General features: G+C 65.5%; 1 protein-coding gene across 3 annotated transcripts; it reads right to left on the bottom strand.

Moving 5' to 3' along the window:
• Positions 1–3,201: 3,201 nt before the first annotated feature.
• TBC1D10A (TBC1 domain family member 10A) lies at positions 3,202–26,709 on the bottom strand. Of its 3 annotated transcripts, XM_075013184.1 has the most exons (10): positions 22,641–22,784; positions 22,206–22,506; positions 17,350–17,449; positions 12,814–12,921; positions 10,656–10,762; positions 9,396–9,510; positions 7,751–7,816; positions 6,669–6,858; positions 5,830–5,984; positions 3,202–5,079 (listed from the first exon to the last, which is right to left on the bottom strand). In XM_075013184.1, exons 3-10 carry the CDS (start codon positions 17,392–17,394, stop codon positions 4,675–4,677), a joined length of 1,191 nt encoding a protein of 396 aa, XP_074869285.1. In that variant the 5' UTR covers positions 17,395–17,449; positions 22,206–22,506; positions 22,641–22,784; the 3' UTR covers positions 3,202–4,674. The 3 variants fall into 3 exon arrangements, with proteins under 3 accessions (XP_074869285.1, XP_074869283.1, XP_074869284.1); XM_075013182.1 differs by lacking the exons at positions 22,206–22,506; positions 22,641–22,784 and adding an exon at positions 26,485–26,709; XM_075013183.1 differs by lacking the exons at positions 17,350–17,449; positions 22,206–22,506; positions 22,641–22,784 and adding an exon at positions 15,891–15,973.

Below are 26,709 nucleotides of genomic sequence, written 5' to 3'. Positions count from 1 at the left end.
GGGGACCTGTTCAGTGAACCAGCCCCATTTCTGCCCATGGAGCGCTCAGCAGGAGGCCTGTTGGCCTGGCTGAGACAGGGTGGCACAGGGCGTGGGAAAAGGTAACCAGCACAAGCAGCCTCCCCCTAGGCCCTGGCGCATCTGCTTTTAATGCCGGGCCAACATTCTGCACAACTGGGGCAGCACATGGGCCCCCGCGTCCCAGAACACGGCTCTGGAGAGGCGCAGGGCCCAGGATGCAACCGTCAGTTACAGCCCAGCCAGACCTGCACTCCCATGTGCGGCCCAGAGGCACGTGCCAATCACTTTCAGGAGCTGCCTGAAATAAACACTGTACCCCCCTGCACCCCCACCCCACCCAGAGCCTCTATCCCCTGCATCCCCCACCCCAGCACCCCACCTTCCTCCCAGAGCCTATATCCCCTGCACCCCCCACCCCGGCCTAGAGCCAACCCTGCACCCCCTCCCTCCCAGAGCCTGTACCCCCCTGCACCCCCACCCCACCCCAGAGCCAACCCTGCACCCCACCCAGAGCCTCTATCCCCTGCATCCCCCACCCCAGCACCCCACCTTCCTCCCAGAGCCTATATCCCCTGCACCCCCCACCCCGGCCTAGAGCCAACCCTGCACCCCCTCCCTCCCAGAGCCTGTACCCCCCTGCACCCCCACCCCACCCCAGAGCCAACCCTGCACCCCACCCAGAACCTGCTTCCCCTGCACCCCCCCACCCCAGCCTAGAGCCAACCCTGCACCCCCTCCCTCCCAGAGCCTGTACCCCCCTGCACCCCCACCCCACCCGAGCCAACCCTGCACCCCACCCAGAGCCTCTATCCCCTGCACCCCCCACCCCAGCACCCCACCTTCCTCCCAGAGCCTATATCCCCTGCACCCCCCACCCCGGCCTAGAGCCAACCCTGCACCCCCTCCCTCCCAGAGCCTGTACCCCCCTGCACCCCCACCCCACCCCAGAGCCAACCCTGCACCCCACCCAGAGCCTCTATCCCCTGCACCCCCCACCCCAGCCTAGAGCCAACCCTGCACCCCCTCCCTCCCAGAGCCTGTACCCCCCTGCACCCCCACCCCAGCCTAGAGCCAACCCTGCACCCCACCCAGAGCGTTTCCCCTGCACCCCCCACCCCAGCCTAGAGCCAACCCTGCACCCCACCTCCCCCTCAGAGCCTGTACCCCCTTCACCTCCACCCCAGCACCCCACCTCCCTCCTAGAGACTGTATCCCCTGCACCCCCCACCCCAGCCTAGAGCCAACGCTGCACCCTACCTCCCTCCCAGAGCCTGTACCCCAACCCCCAGCCCAACCCTGCGTGTGGAGTGACCTGTGGGATGCAAACGGAGCCTCCAGCTGACCCTGTAGCTGGCGTGCCCAGAACACTTCATCCCCCATCTGGCCCAGCAGCACACAGGAAGTGAGTCCCCTGGGACTGATGCAGGTAACAGGTTGTCTGTCTCCGGCCCCTGCCACCTGCAGTGTCCCATAACAGGTTCAGAGTGTGAAATGAGACCCTGGCCCCCGTTCAACAAGAGGCTTCCGCGTAGCGAAGTGGGGAGTGGTCCGGAGCCCTGGGCCAGGGGGGGTGGGGGTCGGAGCCATTTCTCTCCATTCCCCAGCAGCCACCAGCCCAAGGCCAGGCCCAGCGCTCGGGCGCCGGAGGCAGTGGCCCTGGGAAGTGCTCTGGCCCCTGCCCCACTGTCACGACACCAGGTTTGCACTACCGGCGCTGCTTGTGGGGTAGCGACCCACCAGCCTGGGATCCTGGCTAGGATCCGGGAAGGGACTTCCCCAGTCCTGGGCAATGTGACCAGAACAGTGATGGGGCAGATCTGCCGCCACTGCCTGTCCTTGCCCATTGCCCTGTTCCCCAGCTGGTTCTTCACTCCCCAGGAAGTGACAGCTCCAGGCCTCTCCTGCTGCCCGAGTTCGCTGTCACCATGTGGCCCCAGCGCCCTACTCCTGTCTCCAGTGGCGGGCGAGAAAGGAATGGGCTCTGCCTGGTCCTCTCTCCATTTCTATATTGAGGTTGCCACGTGCGGTGGGGCCCAGTCCATGAGGCTCTGGCGCGGGACCAGTGGATCCTCTCATCAGCGACTGTCAGTCCCTATCTGGCCTCCATGGAATCCACCCCATGACACACTGGGGCAGGAGCCCACTCGGGCTGGCTGGCCTCCAGCCCTGCCAGGAGCTAAACAGTGACCATCTACTGCAGTGCAGAAATGCCCCTTCGCTGCCAGCCCCTTGCCAGGCCAGGGGAGCCAGGGCTGCTCAACCCCCAGTGCAGCTGAAACTGGTGGGGGGCTGGCTGGGTAACACCCCAGACCATGCCTGAACTCGCTGCAGCCTGGTCCCTCCTCACGTCTGGGCCTTTGCTTTTTCAAACAGCTCAAGGCTGCCGCGGGTGTAAATCCACCCGGCAGCCACATGCTGAACCTTCTGGCCCAGGAGCAGTGCAGCAGTGCAGCAGGCAGTTCAGGCTTTCCACCCCTGCAGAGATCCCCAGCGAGCCAGAGTCTCACCCACCCCCTCTGGGCAAGGGATTAGACAGCGGGCCTGACCCCTGGCCCACCCCCAGCCTCACAGGCACCAGCTGGGCCCAGAAACTGCCCTGTGCACCCTGGCTGGTGCCTGCAGTGGTGCAGCTGCACAGCACGATCCCCTGCTGCCCTCCCTACCCCCAGCGCACAGCCAGGCCCCTGGGCCACCTGGCTTCTGCCTCAGCCCAGGCCGCTGGCTGGTCCTGGAACTTGCTCCTGCCTCGCGCAAGCATGCATACCCCTCAGGGGGGCTGGGGGCCCCAGGCAGCACTTGGGTGGGGGCCTCTGGTAGCCAGAGCCCACGCTGCAGCTGCTGGAATTTAGGATTCCCCCCCAGCACCTGGGGCAGGAGTCAGAGTGAAGAGCCAGCCCAGCTCAGCCCCAGAGGCAGGCACAGGAGTGCGAGGCAGGAGGGACAAGGGAGCTGTAGCATTTCAAAGGAGGGAGTTGCTAAGGCAAGCCCAGGCCCAGCTGAGTCAGGGAGGACTGGCTGAGCCCTGCAGGGCTCTGATGCATGATGGTGGGAGGAGCAGGGTGGTCCAAGGTCGGCTTTCTGGACAAGGCGCAGCGGGTTCTGTGACAGGGAAAGCTGGGGCCAGGCACCCTCAGGGCCAGGGCAGGCTCCTCACTTGTGGCAGGCAGAGAAGGCAGGGCCAGCTGTGCACAATCTGCTTTATTGAGGTGCTGTGTAAAACCATCGCTACCTCCTTCCCTTGCTCCAGACTGACCCAGCCAGGATGCAGCCCAGCACAGCTAGGCCAGGAGAGGCCCCCCCAGCAAGGCTGCAAGGAGGCCAAGACAATCAGAGCCCTGTTGCCCCAGGCAGAGAGCAGCGGGTGGGACGACAGCCGTAGAGCTCTGACCGTCCCTTGGCACCCCGACCAGCCCCCTTTTGTCTGGTCCTGGGGGGGGTGTTCCTAACTGCCCCTCCCCCCCCAGCTAAGGGCCCCTAATGATGCCAGTGGAAAACATCCCTCCGGCCCTTTCACCATTGCCATAACTACCCCCAGGCTGGCTCAGCGCCAGCACCCCAGCCCCTACGGGGGCACATGCAGCTGCAGAGACTAACGCATGAGCCAGCTGGCCAGGCGCCTGTGCAGTGCATGCTGGGAGCTGCACCGCTCGGAGGCTGGGGCGTCACCCTTCCGCCCCTGGTTCAATGGCACATGCTCACCCCCAGCACCAGTGCACAGCAGCCAGCCCCAGCCCCAGCCGCCTCAGTTACCACCTGCATGTGTTCAGAGGGGCTGCCCCTACCCAGCCAGAGCCGAGGGTCCAGCCAGACCCCCTGCAGCAGGACTTCCATCCAGTCTGGGGCAGCCAGGGCCTGGGCCTGAGCCCAGCAGCCGCCCAGCAGGAGAGTCTGATCTCACCCTGCAGCTGGGTGAGACTCCCCTGGCACACGGCTACTACAAAGGCAAATAAATAGGGTGACCGCTGCGGCGCAAGCGGGAAGAGGCTCAGGCACAGCGCCCCAGGGCCTCTCAGCAGGTCGTTTCCTCCCTCACCCCTCCCGGCAGCTTGGAAACAGGCCCAGCTCAGCCAAGAGAGCGAGCGCTGCCCCCCTCGGGAGGGACAGGCAGACGGACACACCTCCGCCAGACGGGCTGCAGCAGCAGTGGAGGGCTCAGCCCTCCCCGGCAGCTCAGAGGGAGCACGTGGGCAGCTGAGCCTCACACCCTCCTTGGGGCTACTCAGAGGCTGAAGATGAGGCCGGCGAGACAGCAGGAGGCGTAGGGGTCAGGCCCTGGCCCTGGCCCCGGCTCCGGCTCCAGCCTCAGCTCCCTCACAGGGAAGAGATGGGTTCCGGCTCTGCTCTGCCAGGCCAGTCCCTCAGCTTATGTCAAAGGGCAGCTCTGAGCACAGCTGGGGCTGGGCAGACACTCCCCCACAGCCCTCTGCTCAGGGCTCCAAATGGGGGCCCAGGCCCAGCCCAGCTCCCTCAGCTGCAGCCACACAAAGAACTTTGCTCCCATGGGCCAAGGTCTTCCCCTGGGCCCCCAGGGACAGGAGAGAGGCCCCCCGGGCACAGGATGCTCCCCACCTTGGCTGCAACAGGGAACCAATCCTGCTGCCAGCTGGGGCGTGCAGAGGTGGCAGCCCTGGGCGCTGAGCCAGGCACCCCCCGTTACAAATAGGTGTCTTCACTCTCATGGGAGCTCAGGCTCTCCTTGGACTGGTGATGCAGGGAGGCCTCAGGTGTCAGCTGCTGGGGCCGAGCCCAGGGCCCTGCCAAGGCCTGATCTCCGTTCGCCTCCAGGCTGGGGCCGTTGGCTGGCCGGCCTTTCCCTGGGTCTGCTCTCTCCTTGTTCTTGTGGCCCTGGGGCAGGAGGGCCGGGCTGGGGGGCAGGATGATGGAGGGGGAAGGCTCCAGCGCCTTGCGGGAATAGGGCTCCGAGTTACTGATGGCTTTGGCGCCGTGCAGGCGTGGGCAGGGTGGGCACTGCAGCTCCCCGTGGGTCTCCTTCCACTGCTTCAGCTGGATCAGGTGCTCCCGCTCGATATGCCGCTCCGTCACCGGCAGCTCTAGGATCTGGGAGGGGCCAACACAGGCGCTCAGGCCCTGCCCAGCCAGCCCAGGCTGCAGTGGGGGCTGCCCACGCAGCTGGATCCCCAGGGCGACCCCAGCACCCAGCTAGAGCGACCCAGAGCCTGCCCCCCGCCCCCACGATCAGCACGTGACCTACTCTAGCCCCCCGAAGGGGCCCTCCCCTCTTACTGGAGCGATGCGAGGGGCAGAGGTGCCAATGGGGGACAGGGGCCAGGCTGGGACACCAACAGGGCTCCCACTTCTAGGGACCAGCACTCGGGCCATACCCTGATGGGGCAGGCCTGTGTTATCCCAGAGCTCACCAGCAGAGCACAGCACCACCCCGAACACGGCCGCTGCTCTGTGCCTGGGCAGTGCGCCATGGGGCGGGGGCCTTGGGTTTCAACTTGGTCCACGTGGAGCTCCCGAGAGCCCCTCACGGCTGCAGAAGTGGGGGCTCACCTCCGACCCCTGTCCCCAGTGCAGGCGAATCTGAGCCCAGGGCCGCCCCCTGGCACCTTCCGCTGGGCACAGCCCCGGCCAGGAACTGCCGCACAGCGGCCAGCTGCCGGGAGGAGAGACCCCAGCCCCCCATCCATCCTCAGGCCTCCTCGCCATGCCCCAGCCCACCGCCGCTGCAGGGAACCCGAGAGCCGAGCGCCAGCCGTCACCAGATGCAAGGCTCAGGCCATGCAGCCGGCTCCCGACAGTCCAGCTGCGTGGGGCAGAGCAGCCCAGGACACAGGCCCTCACCTCCTGCACCAGGAAGGCCTCTTGCATGATCTTGGGGTTCAGGGCTCTCAGCCGCTCTATGGTCTCGTACTGCCCCTGGCAGGACTTGAGCTTGTCAGAGGAGCCCAGCGTGTGTTTCAGCAGCACCAGCCCCACCCGGAACAGGATCTTCACGCCTGGAAGAGGAGCACCAGCATGGCCCCAGAGCTCCACCACCCTGCAGCCGGTGGACGGACCCTGCCCCGCCCCGCCCCTCGCCAGCCACAGGGACAGCTCTCCCCAGCCGGGGGAGGTATGGGGGGAGTGGGGATCTCCACCCCCACTGGGTCAGTGCTCAGGCCCAGCAAGGCATGTTGGGACAGGAGGCCCTGAGGAGGGGGTACAATGGTGATACCCTCGGGGCTGTCCCAGGCCACGCCAGGTTACGGGCTGGTGGGAGGCTGGGCAGAGACAGATGTAGGCTCCAGTGCTCCCCCCACATACAGCCCTGAACCCCCACAACCGGAAACCCAGCAGCCACTGACTGCAGAGGGCCACCCCAGCTGGAGACAAGGCCTCACCAGCCCCAGCACCCCCACGGCAGCTGCAAGGCAGCATCGGCCCCCCAGGCCTGCGCCAGCCCAGGGCCGAGCCTCACACTTGGCAGCCTGGTCACGGACCCAGCTGCTCCTTCCCCACATGCTGCCAGGCACGTGGCTGGGGCCAGTAGAAGGCCCACCGGAGCTCCCCACCCAGTGGTGGGTTGGAAATGCAGGTCCTGGGGAGCTGGCCCCTGCGCTGTGTCCTCCCTGCAGCTCCCCGGAGGCCCCTGCAGCAGTGAGCAGCGCCTGCCCCGCCCGGGGAGCCGAGGCAGGCACTACCTTCGCAGAAGAACATGTCCCAGACCCGCAGCACAGAGCTCCAGGGCAGGGTGCGGGAGAAGGCGCACATGAACCACTCCGTCATGTAAAGGATCGGGTCAATCTTCTGCTTGCTCAGGTGCTTGTGGGCCACAGGCGCGATCCGGTGCAGCAGTGAGAAAAGGATCTCCCCGTCCAGCTGGATGGCCTCCTGGGGCGAGAAGGGCAGGGTCCAGGCGAGGTGCAGCGGGGCTAGGGACCCTTCCCAGGTGGTGCCCACCAGCCACACTCGCAGGGTCACCAAGCCACAGCCTGAGACAACAGCTGTCACCTGCCAGTGACAGGGCCAGCCAGCTGCTCCCAGCTGGCCATGGTGCAGGTAACACAGCCTGAGCCACAGGGCACCTTGCCCTCCCCAGCAGGGACCCTGCAAGGCAGACTGGGGACTCAGGCTGAGATGAGCTGCCAAGAGAGGTGGGAGGGCCTGGGAGGAGGCAGCAAGGCCAAAGTCCTTGCCCCCCCACCCGGTGCCGAACAGGGACATAAGGGGAGAACTGGTTTTGCTTATAACAAGAGTGACAAAAAGAGGTGAGAAAAAAAGGTAAATTGGTTCCGTCACCAGGTTTTCAGTCCAGCACGTGATGTGCAATTCTGGTGTTGGGTCGGGGGGCCCTGCGGAGGCTGAAGTCCGAGAACCACTGGGCCAAGTGCAGCCGGGCTGAGGGCCCAGCGCACCGGGTACGGGGAGGAACTGAGGCCCAGTGACACAGCCTGGAAGAGCTGGGCTCTGAACTCCCCTCCTCAGCCAACCCCTCAGCTACCCGCCCCCCCGTCACAGGCTGCCCCGCAGGCCTGTTGCTACAGACCCAGTGTACTTGGCCACCCTGGGCTCTGTCTGACAGGGGTGGGGAGCAGGGAGCCCGGCATGCTCCAGGGAGCCCCAGCATGGCTGCTGTCTGCAGGCTCTGACCTGGGTCAGCGCTGGGCTAAGGGATCAGGGGTTGAGCTCTGGAGTAGGAGGGACCAGGAGATGAGGTCTGCAGGGAAGCCCTGGGGCAGAGGAAGCCGCCGTCTGGGGGAGGCAGAGGGACACCCCCACTCACCAGTTTCTCGCTGTAGTAGCCGGGGAGGTACTTCTCGCAGATCTGCACCAGGCACCAGAAGGCTTGCTGCAAGGAACCGGCCGTCAGTGCAGGGCCGGGGCGCGGTGGCCTGCCCAGAGACACCCTCCTTGTGCAGCCCCTGCACGACCCGCCTGCCAGCACTGCTCCTCCCAAGCCGAGGGGCCCAGCAGAGCGCAAGGCAGCCTGGTCCCTGGACCGTCTAAGCTGGGCCTCAAAGCAGGGCTGGTGCCATCCCCCACAGCACAAGGCCGCCCAGGCCCTCGCCATCCCTCCCCACAGCCTGCCCAGGGTGGCTCGTGCTCCAGGGAGGGCCAGGCACATGGCTCCTGTCCGTGCACGGGAGCCGACGCAGCAGCCAGGGCAGGAGGGTGATCCCTGAGGCAGGAGCCTAGGCAGTCCCTGTCTCAGGTGCCGGGAAGCACCCCCTCCCCCAAAGCAGGCACAGCCCCAGTGTGGTGACGGGGCAGAGGCTCAGCCAGAGGGATCCCAGCTTGAGAGTTACCCAGGATGATGCCATACCCCAGGGTCCGGGGCACACGCAGACGCTACGGGGATTTGGGAGCCCAGGGCAGGCGGGCGTCTGAGCCCCAGTGACAGCACAGAATTTTACCAGCACTGCCCAGGCTGCCTGGGGCGGGAAGCGATGGTCTGAAGTTAGAGAGGGGAGGTGCGGGTGGGACATTAGGAAAACGTTCCCAGAGGGTGGTGAAGCACTGGAATGTGTTACCTAAGGAGGCGGGGGAATCTCCATCCCTAGAGGGTTTTAAGCCCCAGCGTGACAGTCTTGGCTGGATGATTTAGTTGGGGTTGATCCTGCTTTGGGCAGGGGCTGGACCCAATGACCTCCTGAGGCCCCTTCCAGCCCTAGGAAGCTAAAGGGACACTTGCCGCCTCCTGATTCAGCCTATGCAAGACCCAGACAGCCCTGGGCGCTCATTACTCAGCGCCATGGCCAGTACCCGGTGACAGCCGCAGCTCCCAGGTGCTCTGGCCGGTGGCCAAGCTGATGCCAGTGAGGGTGTTTGCAAGGGCCGGGCACATTTGGATTTCCACCGCTGAGAAGTGACAAGGCAGCTCCAGTGCCGCAGTGAAGGGCCAGGGAGCCCCATTGGCCCACAGGGTTGTGCAGTGCCAGGCAAACAGCTCCCAGGCCACTGGAGGGACTTCGGGGGTAACTCCCCCACCCCCCCAAAAAGGAGAGGTCCTTCCCCTGCAACTCCTACCCCTAGGCACAGCCAGCACGCCCGGTAAGGACCCCCACCCCTGCCGGGCTTGGGGACACAGCGCCCTGCCTGGCCTCTCCTCCTGGGGTGGGAATGACTCAGCTCTAACCTCTCCCCGGTCTCCCCTAGCCTCACCGCTGGAGCACCAGCCTCACTCCTAGACCCACCCGGGCAGCGCTGTCAGCCGCTACCCCGGCGAGCATCAGGGCTGGCTGCGTCTGCCAGGAGGGGCCCTCCAGGCGCTCCCGGGGAGAAAGGGAGCAGGATCCCTCCCAGCTGCTGTGCTGCTCCTCCGCAAGGGCCAGCCCCCGGCAGAACCAGTACTGCCCACTGCCCCACCGGGGTGCTCAGGGCCCCGCCCTGCCCCACGGCGCTGCCCGTGGCGGCGGCGTGTTCAGTACCTCGGCGGGCATGTGCATGAGCAGCACCGCTGCGATGGGCGCCTGGGCCTGGCAGTAGCCCTCCTCCGGCCGGTGCAGCGTGTAGGCCTTCAGCACCCGGAACAGGTCCTGCTGCCTGCGAGGGAACCGCAGCTGCTGGGCAGGGCAGGGACAGGGAGAGCAGCCGTGGGCGGATGGGGAGGGGTGTCTCAGCTCCCTCTGCCCCCCCGGAGCCCACGCAGTGCCAGGAACACAGCTCTACTCAGCACTGCCCGGAGCTGGGGCGTGGGGGGGCACTCCCAGGTGCCCCAGACCACAGCCAGGCGCCCGCCCCAGCGCAAGTCACTTCTCCTGCAGTTGGACGCTGGCAGCTCCACATGGCCTCCCGCCGCCAGACGCCAGAGCAGTTTCTAAGCCGGGGTGCAGGACGCAGGGCCGAGGCCGGGGCATGGCACAGCTGGCAGCCAAAGGAGGTGCTGAGCCAAGTTCTGCTCCACTGCTCTCCTCAGTGCCTGCAACGCCCTCCGCTGTGCAAGGCCCTCAGTGCACCAGGACCTGCCCTTCCCCTGGGCCTGAACTCTCTCACCGGGCTCCCACGCACACACTCCAGGGCCCCCCACGTCATCCTGCCGCGGAGGCTGAGTCAGAGACACGTCCTGGGCAGCGCCTGCGTCAGCCTCTCCGCCCCAGAGCCCCTCCAGCCAGGTTAGTCACCTTAGCTGGGGGCTTCGCGGGAGAGGCTGACTCACGCCCCCCAGACGGGCAGGGGGAGCTGCTTGCTCTGGGACCGACCATGGGTGTGCTGGGCCCCGGCATTCCCAGCCGGGGAGGTGGCCCAGAGCCAGGCTCGGTTGTCCCACAGGCCCAGCCTGCAGCGCAAGATGTTCCTTGTTTCCAAGTAACCCCGAGAAGCCTCTCCCATTGCCGCGCACACGTCACCCTGCTTGGTGCGAGCTGCCAGCTCCCCGCAGCCGTGTGAGCACACAACCGCCTGCCTCCCCACTGCACACCCCACAGGCCCCTGAGGGGCATCAGCATGACCTCCCCCACCGGGCTGAGTGCTGGCACAGAGCCAGGCAACCGGCACCAGGGAGCCCAGCCCAGCACGTTACTGTGCGTCCGAGCCCCAGGGCAGGTGGGCTGAGGGACGGGCAACGCTAGAGACTGGAACCAACCAGGCCCGGCCCAGCTGGTCTGCAGGTAACCGGGCCGAGCCCAGAGCCCCGGCGTGGCATGCTGTGAACGGCCGAGCAGCGCGGCGCGGCGCGGCACAGCACTCACCCGTGGCCGCCCCGGGACACAAACATCTCGTGGAACGGGAACTGCCTGTGGAGATCCCGCTCAATCACGTCCAGCCACTTGGGGTCCCCTGGCAAGAGGTCCAGCTCCTGGCAGGAGAGAGCAGTGAAGTTACCAGGCACCCCGGGGCCCCCACCTCCACGAGCGCCTCACCTGGCCCAGCAGGACGAGGCCATTAACAGACACGGTGGCAGACACAGACGGCGCCACGTGCCCACGAGCCATCCAAACCGTTCCCACCCCCGCCTGGCGCCGACAGCAGGTAAGTGTGAACAGTGCTGGTCCAGAACAGCCTCACACCGGCCCACCGGGGCGCGAGCCGGCCTCGCGCAGGCTGAGCAGGGAGCTGCCGATAGCAGGGACGGCTGTTGTCCACGCCGCCGTGACGTGGCAATTCCCTTTCAGCTGCTTAGCAAGACGGCACTTCTTGATCCTCAGTGCCAGTCAGTATATAACCGCAGAGCCACCCCCCACGTCCCCCAACCCCCAACCCGCCGCCAGGTTCCCCCCACCCACGTCCCACAACGGTGTAATTTAAGATCAAGGCACTCTGAAGGAGACGCTCCGAATGAAGAGGCATCTCCAGCCGTCACACAAGGATAAACTCTCAGCGCTGCCAGTCCTAACCCTGCGGAGCGACGGCCCTCCCGCCTGGCACCAGGCACACACCTGCCCTGCCCGGCAACACCTTTACGGGACTGCCTGTTGTGAGACAACCCAGCGTAACTGAGCAGGGACAGCCCTGCAGCTCCGCCAGCTGCCTTTGCCCCTAACCACTGGGAAAGGGCTGGGCAGGTCAGAGCACCAAGGCCTGAGGGGCTTTGCCCTGTCCTGGTGCCACGCACTGGTGAGATCAGATTCCTGCTGCACAGCCCAAGGAGCCAGGCCAGGCCCCCTTTCAGACCTGCACACCTCCAGGCCCGTTTCCGCCCCTCCCCGCAGCCACGGGTGGAGTCAGACAGGAGGGAGATTTGGCAGGTCTCCCCCCAGCTTCGGGCCCAGCTCCTGTGCAGCCTGCGGGAATGGCTCCATGCAGCTGAGCAGCCCAGCATGGCCCCTCCAGGACCAGCTGCATCCAGTCCTCTGGCTCGGCCAGCTCCTGGCCCCCTTCCCCGCTCCGAGCCCAGCACCAAGCCCATGGCCGCTGACAGGCGGGGGTGCACCGCAGCGCGGCCGGCCTGAGGAACTCTAGGAGCCCAGGTTCAAGCCTAGCAGACAGGCTCTCCGCAGGGCTGGCTGGCGCCCACCTGGCCCGGCCCAGCCCAGTAGGTGGTAATGTGAGCCCCAGCACTGCTCCTTGGAGTGGGCAGAGGGGGCGCAGGGTGACGTGCTAACCAGCAGCAGCCTGTGCAGCAGACACCAAGTGCCTGCCTGCCCTCGAACATGGGCCTCTGCCCCCGCCGAGAGGGATTTGATCAGCGTCGCCAGTAGCCCCCGTCGGCCCCACTAATGCCGCCCCTGCAGACTGGCAGCTCCCTGCCAGCACGGGCGGTGTCTGCAGCAGGCCGGGCGCCCCAGTGCAGCAGCTGTGGCCTCTGCCTCACTCTGTCCCTCCAGCGCCTGGTGCTAACCCCTCTGGAACGTGCTTATTGCCTGGCGGGATCCCCTGCAGGGATTAGCACAGCCCCACTTGGCAGGGCAGCTATCTCGTGGGGAGCCACGAGGCTGGGTCCGGCAGCGGGTTCTCCTGCTCTCAGCAACCCACCAGGCTCCTTCGCAGGGCTGGGGTCACACCCGCAGCAGCAGACGGGGCAGCGCAGCTCCCAAGGGGACCGACACTGCCTCTGGGCCCCGCGCAGCAGCAGCTGGCGAGCCGAGCAGAGAGGCCTGACCGGCTGCAGGGGTCTCTATGGTGGTGCACAGCCACACAGGCCATGGGGCACCTAACAATTTATTCTGCACACAGACAGAAACAGAGGGACCCTGGCTGGGGACACGTGAGGGCCAGGGGGCGGTGTGGCACCAGTGGGCGTGGGCCCTACGGGTGCTGGAGGCTGGTCCAGCTCCAGGGGGTGGGGCAGCCACGATGGGTTGCGGGTGGTGTCCCAGACGCCAGCAGCACCCCAGCCCCCGCCCCGCCCAGCCCTCCGGGCGAGTTCTGAGCCCCGGGGACAGCAGAGGAGAACCGAGAGCGCCTTACGTCAAACCTGCCGGTGTTCTGCTCCAGCTTGACCTTGCCGCCCGAGAGGTACTGCCAGGCCCGGCCCCGCAGCGCGGGCGGGATCCCCTTCCGGCAGCGCAGCTGGATCTGGAAAGCAGAGGGGATGGGTGTGAGAATGGCGGGGCTGGTACCATGCCAGCCCCGGACAGGAGAGCCGTATATGGCGCTTGGCACTGCAGAACGACAGGGGCCACTGCCCTGCCCAGTGCCACAATGGCGTGCCCGTGTCAGCCAGCTGTTGCTGGGAGGTGGGGCCCACTCAGAACACAAGAGCTGGCTGCAGCCCCTCTGCCAAGCTGGCGCTTTGCTTGCATTGTGTGTGGGGGGACGAGATGGGGCATTCCGTGCTGGGCACTGGGGGACCAGGCCTGGCTGCAGCAGCGGGATGGACACGTGGACACAACGTGGGCTGGAATGCTCAGCTCACACGCTGGGTGACCCTCGGGCACAGGGAGAGCCAGGCCACTCCGGTGCCAGCCCCACAGGCTGGGGCAGTTGCAGTCAAGCCTTCCAGATGACATTTAACCAGGGGTGTAACAGGGATCTCAGCCACCTTACACATGCCCAGGGCACTTTCCCCATCTTTGCAGAGGTCCTGTGAATGACAGGTGACTCCCTCCCCCAGCCTTCTTTTCTGCCCCTCCCTGCCACACCCACACACTTCACTGAGCAAGTGGGCCTTACCCATGAAAGCTCAGCAACTCATACACAATTGTTAGTCTCTAAGGTGCTCTAGGACTGCTAGTTCTTTGTGAACGGGCGCAAGCCCAGCACCAGACATCCTTGGGAGGGGCCAGGATGGGGCTGGTATACCCTTGTTAAAGCTGGAGAAGGGGCGTACTGACGACTCTGGAGGAGGACGCAGACAGTTCTCGATACGGACAGGAGAGCCGGGATCGAAAGCAGTGTGACGGCATAACAGCTGTGAGAGGAGGATGACGATGGCTCCAGGAGACAAGTGCTCAAATGGCGATCGGACAGAGCACAACTGTGCAAAGCCCACTGATCCCCGAGCAAGACGACTGCCCTAAGAAGGGGGCTGGTCTGCCACATCCACTGGGATCTCAGCCCGGCCCAAAAGGGAACTGCACCATCAACTGGGACAAGCCCCTGTGTGCATATGTTAACTGCATTTCTGCTGCACTTGCTACCAAGCCGTGCATTGCCTTTTGCTCTGTGCGTCTGATACCTGAATCCAGCCTGAGCTTTGGGAGAGGGCCCAGCTGCCTCGATCTGGCCAGCCAGGGGCTGCCAATTCACGCCAGTAGCTGGACTAATGGAGTTTTGTCATCATGCTGCTTTTGCAGTCAGCTGAACAGTGGTTAGTTCAGGAGATGGGAAGCCGGGATGTGCACTTTGGGAGTGTCTGCAGGAGTGGGGGAACAGAAAGTCCGGGCAGAGAACGAGCCACTTCCCTGCTCCCCGACAAAGCTCTCGCATCTAACCAGCTGCAGCCCCTGCCACCCACAGACGAGGCCCGAGGGGCAGCAACAGCCACCCACCACATCGAAGGTCCACGACCAGCAGCACTTTGGGGCTGCGGGTGCTCGGAGGTTAAGTCCCAGGGCGGCCGGCTGGCCCCTCCCCGCGAAGGGATGCACTGAGCTCCCAGGCTCTCCCAGGGAGACAAGTGCAGAGCCAGAAACACCGCTGTGAGAGACAGGTCCCAGAGCCCCCGGGCAGCGCCGAGGCGGGACCGTGATGTGATCAGTCCGGGCACCTAAGCGGGGAGCCAGCCAGCAGGGGCACAGCTGACATGAGCCAGTGGCCAGCTGCTGAGGCCAGACAAACCCCCAGTGGAAAATAAAGCACAGGTTCTAACAGCGAGAACAACTCCAAGGGTCACCCGCCGAGCGGCACGGCAGGGTCTCCATCCCAGGCAGCTCCCAGTCAGCAGCGGAAGGGACTCCCACAGCCGAGACTTCTCTCCGGCAGCTCTCAGCCTGCATGAGGTCAGGCGAGAGGGTCAGGGCGTCCTTCCGGCTCCCAAGATCCCAGAGAGGGAAGCACAGCTGCCTGCACACACAGCTGCTACTGGGCAAGGGGCTGAGCTCCGAGGGGCTGTCGGGAAGGCTTGAAAGGCAGACCGTGCAGCAGCTGCTCTTGCACTAGCAGCCGCAGTGAGCTGCCGAAAGGGCATCCGGGGAGCACCACACCCTGACGAGGTGCAGCAGGGCGCACGAGACAACACAGCCACGGCCAGCCCCAGACCCCTGCTTCCCAGAGCCCACTAGTGAGGGCACCTGGAGATCCCAAGCCACTGCGGCCTAAGGGGAGAGCAGAAGCAACTCCAGACGCCTTCTCCACGGTCTGCTCCTCAGTCACGAGGCAGAGGAGGTTTCTCTGGCACGTGTCTGGTGCTGGTGGCAGTGTCCCTGGTAAGCTGAGTGCTTGAGCAGCTGCCCAGGGGAGATTCGGGAGCTGCCCGGCTGATTAGGTGTGTGCCGCCCGGCAGCGTGTTTCCAGGGGTGGTGCACATCACACATGCCTTGGGGAATATAACAACATTTACTCCACACACCGGGTGCTAAAAATTAGAGGGAACCCTGGCCACCAGTCAGAGCTTCCAGCCCTCTCCTGCCCCAGGGCAGCTGCTGGCCAGGCACAGCCCATACCAACCCCCCCTCAGCGAGAACCAAGTCCCTGGAAATGGCGCTTCCTGCTCTGTGCGCCAGGCAGCCTCCAACGCAATCAGCTGAACAAACAAGTTGGGAGCAGAGCAAGGCCTGAGGCTTTCAGGCTAACAGGAAGCCCCATGCGCAGGACAACAGCGTCTGACATGCCGACAGCTGCTCTTAAATCCACAGTCCCCTCCCCACTGCTTCCCCATGCAAGCGGGGGGCGGAGCTGGGGGCGAGACCAGCTCTGGGGCAGCAGCTGCCGAACTCCACTCCCCACACCCGCGCATGAGGCTGCACATGGAGACAGCGGGAGCAAGGCCCAGGTGCAACGGCGCAGCACAGGGTGCGTGCCTGAGGGCTGAACCCTCGAGCTGGGGGGAGCTCAGCCTGGAGGCTGGAGATTTTCAGGCCAGGAAGGCGTGCGCGGAAGCTCACCAGCCCAACCCTTGGTGCCAGAGCCAGGACGCTGGGAAGCCAGATCGGCAGCATTCCAGGCTCCAGACTGCCTCAGGCGCGAGGGCTGAGTTCATCTCGCTGGGTCCCACGCCACACTGGACCTTACGCTGGTGCACAGCCACCTGACACCAACCCTCCACAGCGCTGCCCGCTCAAAGCCAAGCCTGCATCTCCAGTCCCTGCAACAAGCGTCTCCCACTCTCAGCTCCAGCCCGGGCACAGCTCTGCCAGCAGGTCGCCGCCTCGGGCGCTGCAAACCCCGCCCTCGGCCGCTGCCCCGGGCTCGGCAGGAGGGCTCCAGCGGGTCGCCGCCTCGGGCGCTGCAAACCCCGCCCTCGGCCGCTGCCCCGGGCTCGGCTGGAGGGCTCCAGCGGCTCGGCGCCTCGGGCGCTGCCCCGGGCTCAGCAGGAGGGCTCCAGCGGCGCGGCGCCTGGGGCGCTGCAAACCCCGCCCTCGGCCGCTGCCCCGGGCTCGGCAGGAGGGCTCCAGCGGCGCGGCGCCTGGGGCGCTGCAAACCCCGCCCTCGGCCGCTGCCCCGGGCTCGGCAGGAGGGCTCCAGCGGGTCGCCGCCTCGGGCGCTGCCCCGGGCTCGGCAGGAGGGCTCCAGCGGCGCGGCGCCTCGGACGCTGCAAACCCCGCCCTCGGCCGCTGCCCCGGGTGTGGCAGTTCTGGTTGTCGTTTGCACACAGCCAGCTCCGCTCCCTGTGAGGCCAAACCAGCCCCTGGCAGGAGAGGAGGGGGCTCAGCCAGCAAGCAGCTCTCCAGCTGCTGGAGGGAAGGTTCAGAGGGTCTCACCATGGGTCTTGTGCCGAGTTCCCCGCCCTGTGCTGGCAGCGCCAGTGCCTCAGCCTGGGCCCCAGAGCCAGAAGGGAAAGCGAGCAGCAGCTGTTGCTGCCTGAGCCGGTGATGGGGCTTTCCACCAGCCAGGGTTCGGCCCAGCCTTTCTGGGCAGGACACTGGCTTTTAGTCGTTTACCCTCCCCTGGGTGTGGCTCGCACCCCCCAGCCAGTGTCTGAAGACGGGCCTCTGCCGCTGAAGGCCTTTGGGAGAGGGGAACACAGCAGCGCAGGCCAGTCCCTCTTTGCCCAAAGGCGACACCCCCGGGGAGGAGGCGGCTCAGCTAGGGCCCAGCTGCCCCAGGGCAGCGACGGGCAAACGGCTCTGAAGGGCAGAGAAGCGACCCAGCAGCTCCAGGGAGAAGGGCCCATGAGAAAGCTCCTTCGGCCTCTGCTCAGCAGGGCACCTGAACGCTGCTCAGGAATGAAGGGCCGGGCACGGGTACCTCCGCCCCAGGAAGGAAACCCCAGCCCCAGAGACATTTCCACAGGCCCTCTGGGCCCCAAGAGCCTGAGGGAGAGTGGCTGGAGTGGGGCGCGGTGGGGGAGCGAGGACAGGCACATCCAGGGTTGGAGATGGGGAGGTTCTCAGGAGCGCTCACCTTCTTGTGCTTCTTGGCCATCCACTTGTCCCAGTTATTGAGCATGTCCAGCCACTTGGACTCCCTCTGCCTCAGCACCTCCAGCGGCACCTCCTCCAGCCTGGGGATGGGGAGAGAAGAGAACAGCTCACACGGGGCACTAGCACCATGGCAGAGTCTGCCCGGACTCCCTGGGAGCACAGCGCTCACCGAGCGCCCCCTCAGTGCACCGTCACCCGCACTGGCCCCGCCCCGCCTTTCCTTGCAGCCCTGGCTGCATGCGGCAATCCGCACGGCTGCCCTGGCCTCCCCCAAGTCCCCCCGCCCCAAAGCCGCAGCCGGGGCGGAGGTGGTCCCCGCACTCCGCTGGGCTGAGGACAGCTCACTGCAGGGCCCTGCAGGTCCTGCACTAGCTGGCTCCGGCCTGGCAGCCGCCAGTTGCACTGGGTGCGCGGGGGGCCAATTCCCAGCTTGGGGGACGCCGCAGTAGTGAGGACCGCACGGCTGTGCTCTCACCAGCAGCATGGCCGGGGATCCCTGCCCGCCGTCACGTGGGGAGCACCCCCAGGAGGAACACAAGCCAGCAGCGGGCGCTCTGCTAACCAGCCGGGCGGCCACCCAAGGCACAGCTCCCCGGGAGCGCTGGCCTCACATGGGGCTGGAACTGGGCAACCGGCCTGAGCCACCACCCTGCCGGCTGTGGTCAGGCTGCTGGCTGCACTAGCTGGGCGCCCCTCATGGGAATCCACTTCCCTGCAGCCCCGGGGGGTGGCCAGCTTCACGCCAGGAGTTCTCTCCGGCGCCTTGGCTCCCTGCGTTTGGTGTGTGAGCTGAGTCAAGTCAGGTCACAGCCATCCCTCTAACCCCCTTCTAAGGCCCTACGGCTTCACGTACTGCCAAGGGGAAGCTTCAAAGCCAGGGCTGAACGTGGCAGAGACCTGCCTCCCACCAGCTCCAGCCTGGACACCCGACGGCGGAGCAGCCCTGGGGCAGAGTGACACACACAGAAGAGGAAGGACTTCGCCGCGCTTACTCCCCCCACCGGAAACGGGTGTGAAGCCTTTGCTGGGTTGTAAAGCAGAGCCACAGCACTGGCCAAGCGAGCTCAGCCAGCCAGCCCAGCCCACCACGCAGAGGGGTGAAAAATCGGCTTAGATCCAGGAACAGCCTGGGCTGCACCCACAGGAGCAATCCACGTGCACGGTGACCAGCACCTCCCATGGAAGGGACACAGGCCTCTCTCTGGGGCTCCTCCAGCTGTGCCCAGCTGGTAACTGCTGCGCAGCCTCCACCAACGCAGGAAGATGGAGTGTGGCAGGCACTGGGCTGGGACAAGCTGCATGTCACGAGAACCTGGCCCCTCCAAAGAGGGATCAGGCTCCCGACGTGCATTTAAATCTCAGAGCAAGGGACGGCCAGTGCAGCCTGGACACAGCCTTCCTGCACGCAGGGTTACAGCCACCGCCTCCCACCAGCCACACACCGTGAGAGCCCTTCCCCTTCAGCCTCCCGCCAGGTCCCCTCCCCACAGCCGCAGTCGCCCCCACTTCTGCTTTCGGTGCAGCACCTCGGCCTCACGCACGGCCCAGCCTCGGAGCACACCCTCCGCTGGCACGTCACAGGTGCTGGGCCAGGCAGATGCAGGTGGCGGCACGGAGGGCTGTGACCCTGCTGCTGTCTGATGCTGCAGCGCGGGAGGGCTGGGTGCTCTGTCCCCCCCCCCGCTGATGGGTGTCCCCAGGCTCTCGCTGGGCTGACTGATGCTGACCCCCCAGAGCCGAGTTCGGGCTGCGCAGCGCCTGGCCTGGGGCTGTTTCGTTGCAGCTGTGGGACTCTCCCCTTGCAGGGACCTGAAGCCCAAAGACCTGAGGCACCACCGACAGTCCCTGAGCCGCAGTCTGGCAGCACAGGCGAGCTGCTTGCATCGCTCTGCCCTGGTGAGCTGAATCCCGCAGGCGCAGGGCAGCCTGCCCACAGCCAGCTAACCCTGCCGGCCTCTGGGCCGCAGCCTGACAGGCGCAGCTCGCCTGGGGAACGGCCCTGCACCAACGACGTCGCTCGCCCAAGGCAGCTGCATGCAGGGCTGACCCGTCCTCCCACCCTGGCTTCTCTGCTCCATCCTCGGCACCTCCTGCCCTGGGGACCCACGTGGTGCTGGAGGGGGTCAGCCACACACCCCAAGAAGTCCCTCCCCTTCAGTCTCCCCTGACGGCGGTGCGGACAGGAGCGCCACACGCTTACCTGCCCAGGTGTCCCTCTTCTGCATGGGGCTCCAGCGCTGGAGTCTCTCCTCTTTGGGACACCCGGCCTGGCCTGGCCCATCCCACCTTCCAGGAGCTGCCTGCCCCGCCCGGGGCCTGCTGCCTGCTCCGCCAGCCGGCCTGGCTCCAGAGGCTCCCCCGGCACAGGTGTCCCGGGGCGGGCTGCAGGGCATGGTGCCAACCTAGCAGGTGTGTGGGCAGGGAGCGGGAGCTCAGCTCAGGCTCCATCTCCCCAACGCGGCAGGGGAGCCGCAGATCTCACCAGAAGGCAGGTAGCAAAGAGCCCAGAGGCTCAAGCCGAGCCTCCCCGACCGGCCGTTTCCAGAGCTGCTGGCTGTGTGATCAGCCGCATGAAGCCAGTGCAGGGGAGAGCCCAGCTGGGGCTCACCTCTTCAGCTCGTCCCTCCATGGCTGGACCACACTGCCTGGCCAGGGCCTCTGGAGGGACAGGCCCTTGGAAAGTGGCTGGGTCCAGTGCCAGCCTGGCTGTCGTCCCCCCGCTGCACCACACAGCCTGCGCTTCACCTGGAGCAGCCGTGCTGGAGAAGAGGTGATGGGACAGGGCTGCGCCTGCCACTTCACCCAGCTCAGAGCATCGGAAACCGAGCTGCCCTGCAAGCAGACGGATGCCTGGGGAGGCCTGGCCTCCCCCACCGATGCCCTGTGTAATCCTGAGCTAGTCCCTTAGAGCCCTGGCATGTAACTAGTGGCCTGTCTCCCCTCCTCCCTGGCTGGCTGAGCTAACAGAAGCCGGTGTCCGATCACAGTCAGGGCCAGCGTATGTGGTGTGAGGCAGAGCGCAGGTCGGTCACTGCGGCTCTGCACTGAAAGCCCAAGTGAGGGCGTGACTGCCTCTGTGGTGAGCGTGGCTGTGATGGAGGAGGGGGAGTACATGTGAGACTCAGGCTGGACGTGCGAGACAAGCAGAGCAGCTCCCAGCAGCTAAGGGTGATCCTGGGGCTATAACCTAGGCTGGCAGGTAACACCTCTGCCCTGAACAAAGAGGAGAGAAGAGCCGAGCTGGGTTTGAAGGGGTGGCAGTTAGAAGCTGGAAGGCCGCCAGCCTGGCGAGGGGGGAAGCTACACCCCAGAGGGGCACCCCTCAGGCTTCTCTCCCCAGGACAGGTTGGAATGACTGTCTCTGATTGCTGCACTGACTCTGAGAGACACTGGGCCTCTGTCGCCTAATAAACGTCCTGTTCTACCTGCTGAGTGAGAGTCACTCCTGCCTGCGGATGGGGGGGCAGTGCATGGGGACCCCTGAACCCCATCACAGTGGGTCTCACACACGTTCATCATGCCTCGGCTTGTGGCAGGCCCGGGTACATCAGGCTGTCTTGCTGGCCCCTGGGGTGAGCTCGGAAGGGTGGGCCCTGTGATCAGCTGGGACTGCCCCAGGTAAGGGGGAGCAGGGCTCAGACACATCACATACCCCAGGAACCAGCCACAGGACGCCAGGATGGGAAGTGTGGGCCGGTGACTTGACAGCTGTTGCTGAATATATCGCATGCTGGGCCTCTGGGAATGTCTGGAGGCCCCCAACACAGCTGGCAGCGCTGTGCCCTCAGGGCCTCCCACCCGCTTCTCGCCAGCTGGATGCCCACAACATGGCTCAGCCCAAGGGGTTGTGGACGCAGAACCCAGCAAGAAGGCTGGATCGGCCTGGCCGCTGTCCTCCCACACCCCCCGTCCCAGCAAGGGCAGGCTGGCCAGAGACACGGCCCAGGAGAACAGAGCAGCAGCTGCAGCAGATTGACAGACGCTGCCAGTTACTGGCATGGCCTGCACACCACACGCAGGAAAAGCTCCCGTAGGGAGCTGACTGCAGGTGGGAATGGCACCAGCCATGGGCCAGGAGTAACCTGCACCAGCCTCACAAGTGCCCAGCCACGCTGCCCAAGCCAGGCAAAGCAGATCCAGCTCCCAGGCTCAGCTGGGAGCTAGTGGAGCTGCCCGTGTTCTTGCCCAGGTACGCCAGCCACCCGCTGAAAGAGCCAGCCGGCCAGCACCCCGGTGTCAGCACGACTGGGCAGCCAGCGACTTCTCATACCCATGAATTACAAGGTGTGGATCAGAGGGAGTGATGCGGCCAGCTGTGCCCTGCCTTGGGGAACACGCTGTAATTTCCACGCCCAGCCCCATGAGGTCACAGCTCACAGGTCCTGCCCAGCTCGCTTGCTCTGCCAGTTGCCACAGAAATACATCGGGAAGCAGTCGTGCTGCAAAACCGGATTCCAGCTACCGGGGGCAGGCAGAGCTCCGTGGAGGGTGCTGTGCAGCTGGGGCCATGTCGCCCACAGAAGGGTGGCTGGCAGCCTGCAGCACCGTACCCTGAGCCAAGGTCCCTGGGCGTGCCGGGCCCCCCTTTGCCAAACCCAAGAGAATCACGCCAAGATGCGGGGGCGTGCCAGGAATGGAGAGTGGCCCGCCACTGCCTGGCACACCCTGGGATCTTGGCTCGATTCTCGAGTGTAGCCTTTGGGACCCTGGAGAATCAAACCGAGGTCCCAGGGTGTGCCAGGAGCCGAGAGGTGCCTGCCGCCAAAACCCGAGAGAATCGAGCCGAGGTGCCAGGGCGACAGCGGACCCCTCTCGCTAAACCTGAGCGAATCCAACCTGCTCTGCACAAGCGTGCAGCCTCTGGGGCTCCCAGGGAGCTGGCAGTGCCGTCCTCAGCCCGGCAAACTGAGCAGGTCCTGAAGCAAGTGGAGTCAGAGCTATCAGGCGGACGTCCTGCAGCCGGTGCACCCCCAGGCATTCGGGTTCAGACAGCAAACTGGCCTACGGACTCTCCCCTCCGCAAGCAGAAGGCCCACAGCTCCTCTGGAGCACTGCAGATGGTCCCAGCGCAGGAAGCCAGCGCCCGCAGGAAGCCAGCGCCCACAGGAAGCGTCAGAGGATGGTTTCCCCGATTACACTACAGGCGAAAAGTCACGGCCTTTGAGCGCACCGAATCTGAACAGGCTACCTGGAGGGAGGCCAGCAGCTGCCCTCCCCGGATGGAAGTGGAGCGGGCCTTGGACTTACGGCCCAATGTAACGGAGGTCTCACCTAGCCCTTGCTTCCTCCTACAGGGCAAACACTTTGCTGTTAGGAACCTCCCTGAGATGGGTCCATCCTCTCACTGCAGGGCCCCTGGAGTACGACGGGATTCCCACAGCTGTGCCTGGGAAACGCTGACGAAGGGCCGGCAGAGGCACTTTTGGGGCTGGCTGGATTTGCCTGAGAGAAGGAAATCCAGCACAAGGCTGTAAGTGGCCTGGATCTTCAGCGGAGTGATTTCCGTAGCTGTGCCAAGAAACACCGTCCTTTCGGACCCTCCTCCTCAGGCCCTGCTGAGGCCCACCCCTTGGAGAGAGCACCAGCCCAGCTCCATTCCTGCCCAACTCCTGCCCCTGGCAAGGCCTCTGTGGGGCTCCCAACCTCACCTGCTCCATGTTCTCAAGGCTCAGCTATCCACCGCACTGCAGTGCTGGGGCCCATGGGGGAAGTGCCTACACAACCATCCCAGCCACAACAGTCACTGAGTCTCCCATTGCCCCGGAAGCAGGGCAACTCTTGCACGAGCAAGGACGGACAGGCAGATGGACGATGTAGCAGCTGGAGGAAGGTAGAGGGCAGTGGTTCCATCCCCGGTTCTGTAACCTCGAGCACGTTAAACTGCCTGGTTGTACAGCAGTCGGACCTCCTGGGGCAGCGGAGGGCTTCGGCCACGCGGCACACGAAGCGCCTTGGGGCTTCGCAGACTAGCAGCACCGTTGCTGGGCAAAGCCTTGCGCAGGGCAGAGACAAGCACAGCACTGCCAGAGTGAAAAATTCAGCTACTCCAGCCCTGACACTCACTCCACCACCCCACGAGGCCATGGCAACAGCCAGCCGCCAACAGCAGCCACCCTGCAAGGAATGCAAAGCCCCCGGGTGCTCCATGTTTCACTGCAGATGTCGAACGTCAGACCAGCCGCTGAGCTATGGGTTCCTGATGCTGCTGCGCTCCCAGACTGTGTCTATGCACAGCTCCATGGCACTGGGCGGGAGACCCTTAGGTCTTTGTTCGAGGCGGTTAGGGACGTGACCCATCCACACCAGAGAAAACAACCTGCTGCTCTAATTCCGGACTCCCACTGCGTCACCGCAGGCCAGACACTTCAATTCCGCACCCAGTGCTGCCAACCGCAAGTCAGGAGATTTTAACAATCGCACCTGGGTGGAGCTTTACACCTCTCCTGCTTCTGGATCTCCCCCACAACGATCAGGTCTAGAGATTTATTTCATGCCAGCTAAAGCTGAGTGTCTCAGACAATCACCTGACCCAGGATTTACGGAAACAGTGTGACAAGTTGGCAGAACACGGCCCCAGCGATGCGTGTGATTCTACCAGTCGGACCGGCACCAGTCAGGTTTGCTGAGACGGTGAAAGGTGCTACAAAGGGCAACGTATTATTAGTTATTCCAACTATGTCAGAAATGTGAAACTGTTCCTGCCCTGGCAACAGCAACATGCTTTGTGGATTCCTGCAGCAGGACAGCAAGAACACTGAGCCCTTAACGCAGCTGGTTACGCAGGCGAAGGAGGAAGGGACAACCCAGAGCCAAGCAAACGCCAGCATCCGTGGAGTTAAAAGTATGAGAGTGAGAGGCTCTCAGGAAACCACTGCCAAGATTCGGGGCAGGAAACGATCCTCACAATCCCTGCCAGGTACCAGCTCTGGGGCACAGCAGGTGACTTGCACCCCATTCTGATCAGGAGCTGCCCTGAAAGAGCAAGTAACAAGCCAACTGCAGACCCCATCAGGGTAGCACCACAGCGTACGCACACCTTTCAAGGATGCCACTGCCTCTCTCTCACAAGGGAGGTCCTGGAAGGCCCGGCAGACCTGCAGTGCACTGGAGCTCCCCTGGATGAGGGCTGCGTGGATACAAGGTGCACCTCATGGGGACGGCATGACAGCGCAGGAGTGCCAGGTCTGGTTGGGGGCCAAGGGGCTGCTTTGTCGAACCGCCAGGGCCCCAGGCTGATCACCCAGCCTCTCCAGTACAGAGCTCGGACAGGTCGGCACAATCAAGCAGCCTCAGCCGACACCACCACACGCCACAGCACGTTTCCCTGTCGATGACCACATCCCACCAGCTGGGGCTTCCACCGCTTCCCGGGGGCACCAGCCAGGCCCCCTCAGCTCTCTGGTGGAACCAGCGTGGCAGGGCAGTGCTGCCCCTGCGCGGGGGCACGGTGCCAGGACACGGGCTCAAAGTGCAGCCGTCTCAGAAGAGCCCAGCAGACGCACGCTGCAGAGTCAATAGGATCCAGGCCTCCTCCAGCGCACTCCTCCCTGCGGTTTTACCTCCCTGCTTTCCGAGCCAGGCCGCCAAGAGCAGCACACGCAAGGGGGAGAGGGGCCTGCGATCACATTACACGTCCTCAGAAGGGCTGTCTGCCCCCATCCCCTGCGGCCCCTCTCCGCCAGGGCAGGAAGTTAGCAGGTTTGTACCCAGCCAGCTGCACTTGGCCAGGGGCTGTCTCCATTTGGGACGAGCTCCCCCCACACGAAACCAGGATGGTCCAAGCAGCCCAGCCCAGCCCAGCCCAGCCCAGCCTCTCTCCACTGCGCAGCGTGCAGAGCTCCTGACCACTCCGCTAGCCAGCACGCGGCAGGGCAGGGTTCTCGGCCCCCAAAGACCGGACGGAATTGCTTGTTCCCCAGCTCGGCTCTCGCCCATGTCATGCGCTGTGCTCCAGCCTCTGTTTTGCAGGCATCGGGACCCACTGCCAGTGCCCAGCGAAAGGCTCCTCTGTCCCCTGCCACCTGTGCCAGCCTCGCACCCAGCTCTCACCCATCAGACCTGGCCAGACATAAGCTGCCCCCCACACCCCTTCGTATCCCCCAGGGTTGCACTGCCTCCAGCCAGACAGGAGCTCTGCACCACCAAACGGTTCCCCACTTCCTACGAACACCCCCCGGCTTCCCATCACGTGCAGGGACAGAGGGAGCCTTGGTTCCCCAAGCCCAGACTAGCCTCCCCATCCCCTAACCAAAGAGGAAAAGGCGCTAGCCACAGGGCCTGCAGCCGCAGAGAGCAGCGCTATGGGGCATAGCATCCTCGGGTGCCCAAGAGAAGGGGTCCCCGTGTGCAAGTGGCAAGGCTCATCCACAGCTACCCCAGCATCCCAGGCCACTGGTGAGGGGCAGGGCCTGAACCACAACAGGTGTCCCCCGTTCCCCGGGAAAGGAGGACCGAGGCTGCCCGAAAGGGAGTCCCACCTCCCTACAAGCGGCCAGGGGGCTCCAGCAGGAGACGAAGCATCTGAGGAGGCAAGTGGCTGCCAGCACAGCAGCACAGGTCCTGGCGAGGGCGGGAGGAGAAGGGTCCCGGTGGGGGGGGGGTCCCCGGGGGAGGAGGAAGAGAAGGGTCCCGGGGGGGGGGGAGGAAGAGAAGGGTCCCGGGGGGGGAGAGTCCCCGGGGGGGGGGGGAAGAGAAGGGTCCCGGGGGGGGGGAGAGTCCCCGGGAGAGGAGGAGAAGGGTCCCGGGGGGGGCGGTCCCCAGGGGAGGAGGAGAAGGGTCCCGGAGGGGGGAAGAAAAGGGCCCCGGGGAGGAGAAGACTCGGGGGGGGGGGGTCCAGGGAGGAGAAGGGTCCCGGGGGGGGAGGGTCCCCGGGAGGGGGGGAAGAGAAGGGTCCCGGGGGGGGGCGGTCCCCGGGGGAGGAGGAGAAGGGTCCCGGGGGGGGGGCGGTCCCCGGGAAGGGGGGAGAAGGGTCCCGGGGGGGGCGGTCCCCGGGAAGGGGGGAGAAGGGTCCCGGGGGGGGCGGATCCCCGGGGGGTGGGGGGAAGAAAAGGGTCCCGGGGAGGAGGATCCCCGGGGGGTGGGGGGAAGAAAAGGGTCCCGGGGGGGGGTCACTCACGGGCCCCCGTCGCTCTCGCTGCCCACGAGGAAGCCGAACTTGTCGACGCGCTGCTCGCCGCCGCTCTCAGAGCCGGAGCCGGAGCCGGAGCCCAGGGAGCTGCGCTCGGGCCCCGCCGGGCTCTCGCGGCTGCCGGCCCCGCCGCTCTGGGCCATCGCACTGCCCGGCCCGGCCCGGCCCCGCTCGGCTCAGCTCAGCTCAGCACCGGCCGCCAACTCCGCCCCG

Source organism: Carettochelys insculpta, chromosome 18 (genome assembly GCF_033958435.1).
Source record: "Carettochelys insculpta isolate YL-2023 chromosome 18, ASM3395843v1, whole genome shotgun sequence".
In the NCBI taxonomy this organism is placed as follows: Eukaryota; Metazoa; Chordata; order Testudines; family Carettochelyidae; genus Carettochelys; species Carettochelys insculpta.
The sequence above is the reverse complement of the archived record's forward strand: the minus strand, read 5'-3'. Positions and strand labels throughout refer to the sequence as shown.

What these genes read in the sequence shown, in the direction of transcription:
- TBC1D10A (XM_075013182.1), bottom strand. Translation starts at nt 26,639, where the DNA reads ATGGCCCAGAGCGGCGGGGCCGGCAGCCGCGAGAGCCCGGCGGGGCCC. An exon ending in GGACATGTTCTTCTGCGAAG is followed by an intron (nt 5,985 to 6,668) that starts GTAGTGCCTGCC and finishes CTCCTCTTCCAG; the next exon opens with GCGTGAAGATCCTGTTCCGG. An exon ending in AGGCCTTCCTGGTGCAGGAG is followed by an intron (nt 5,080 to 5,829) that starts GTGAGGGCCTGT and finishes GGCCCCTCCCAG; the next exon opens with ATCCTAGAGCTGCCGGTGAC.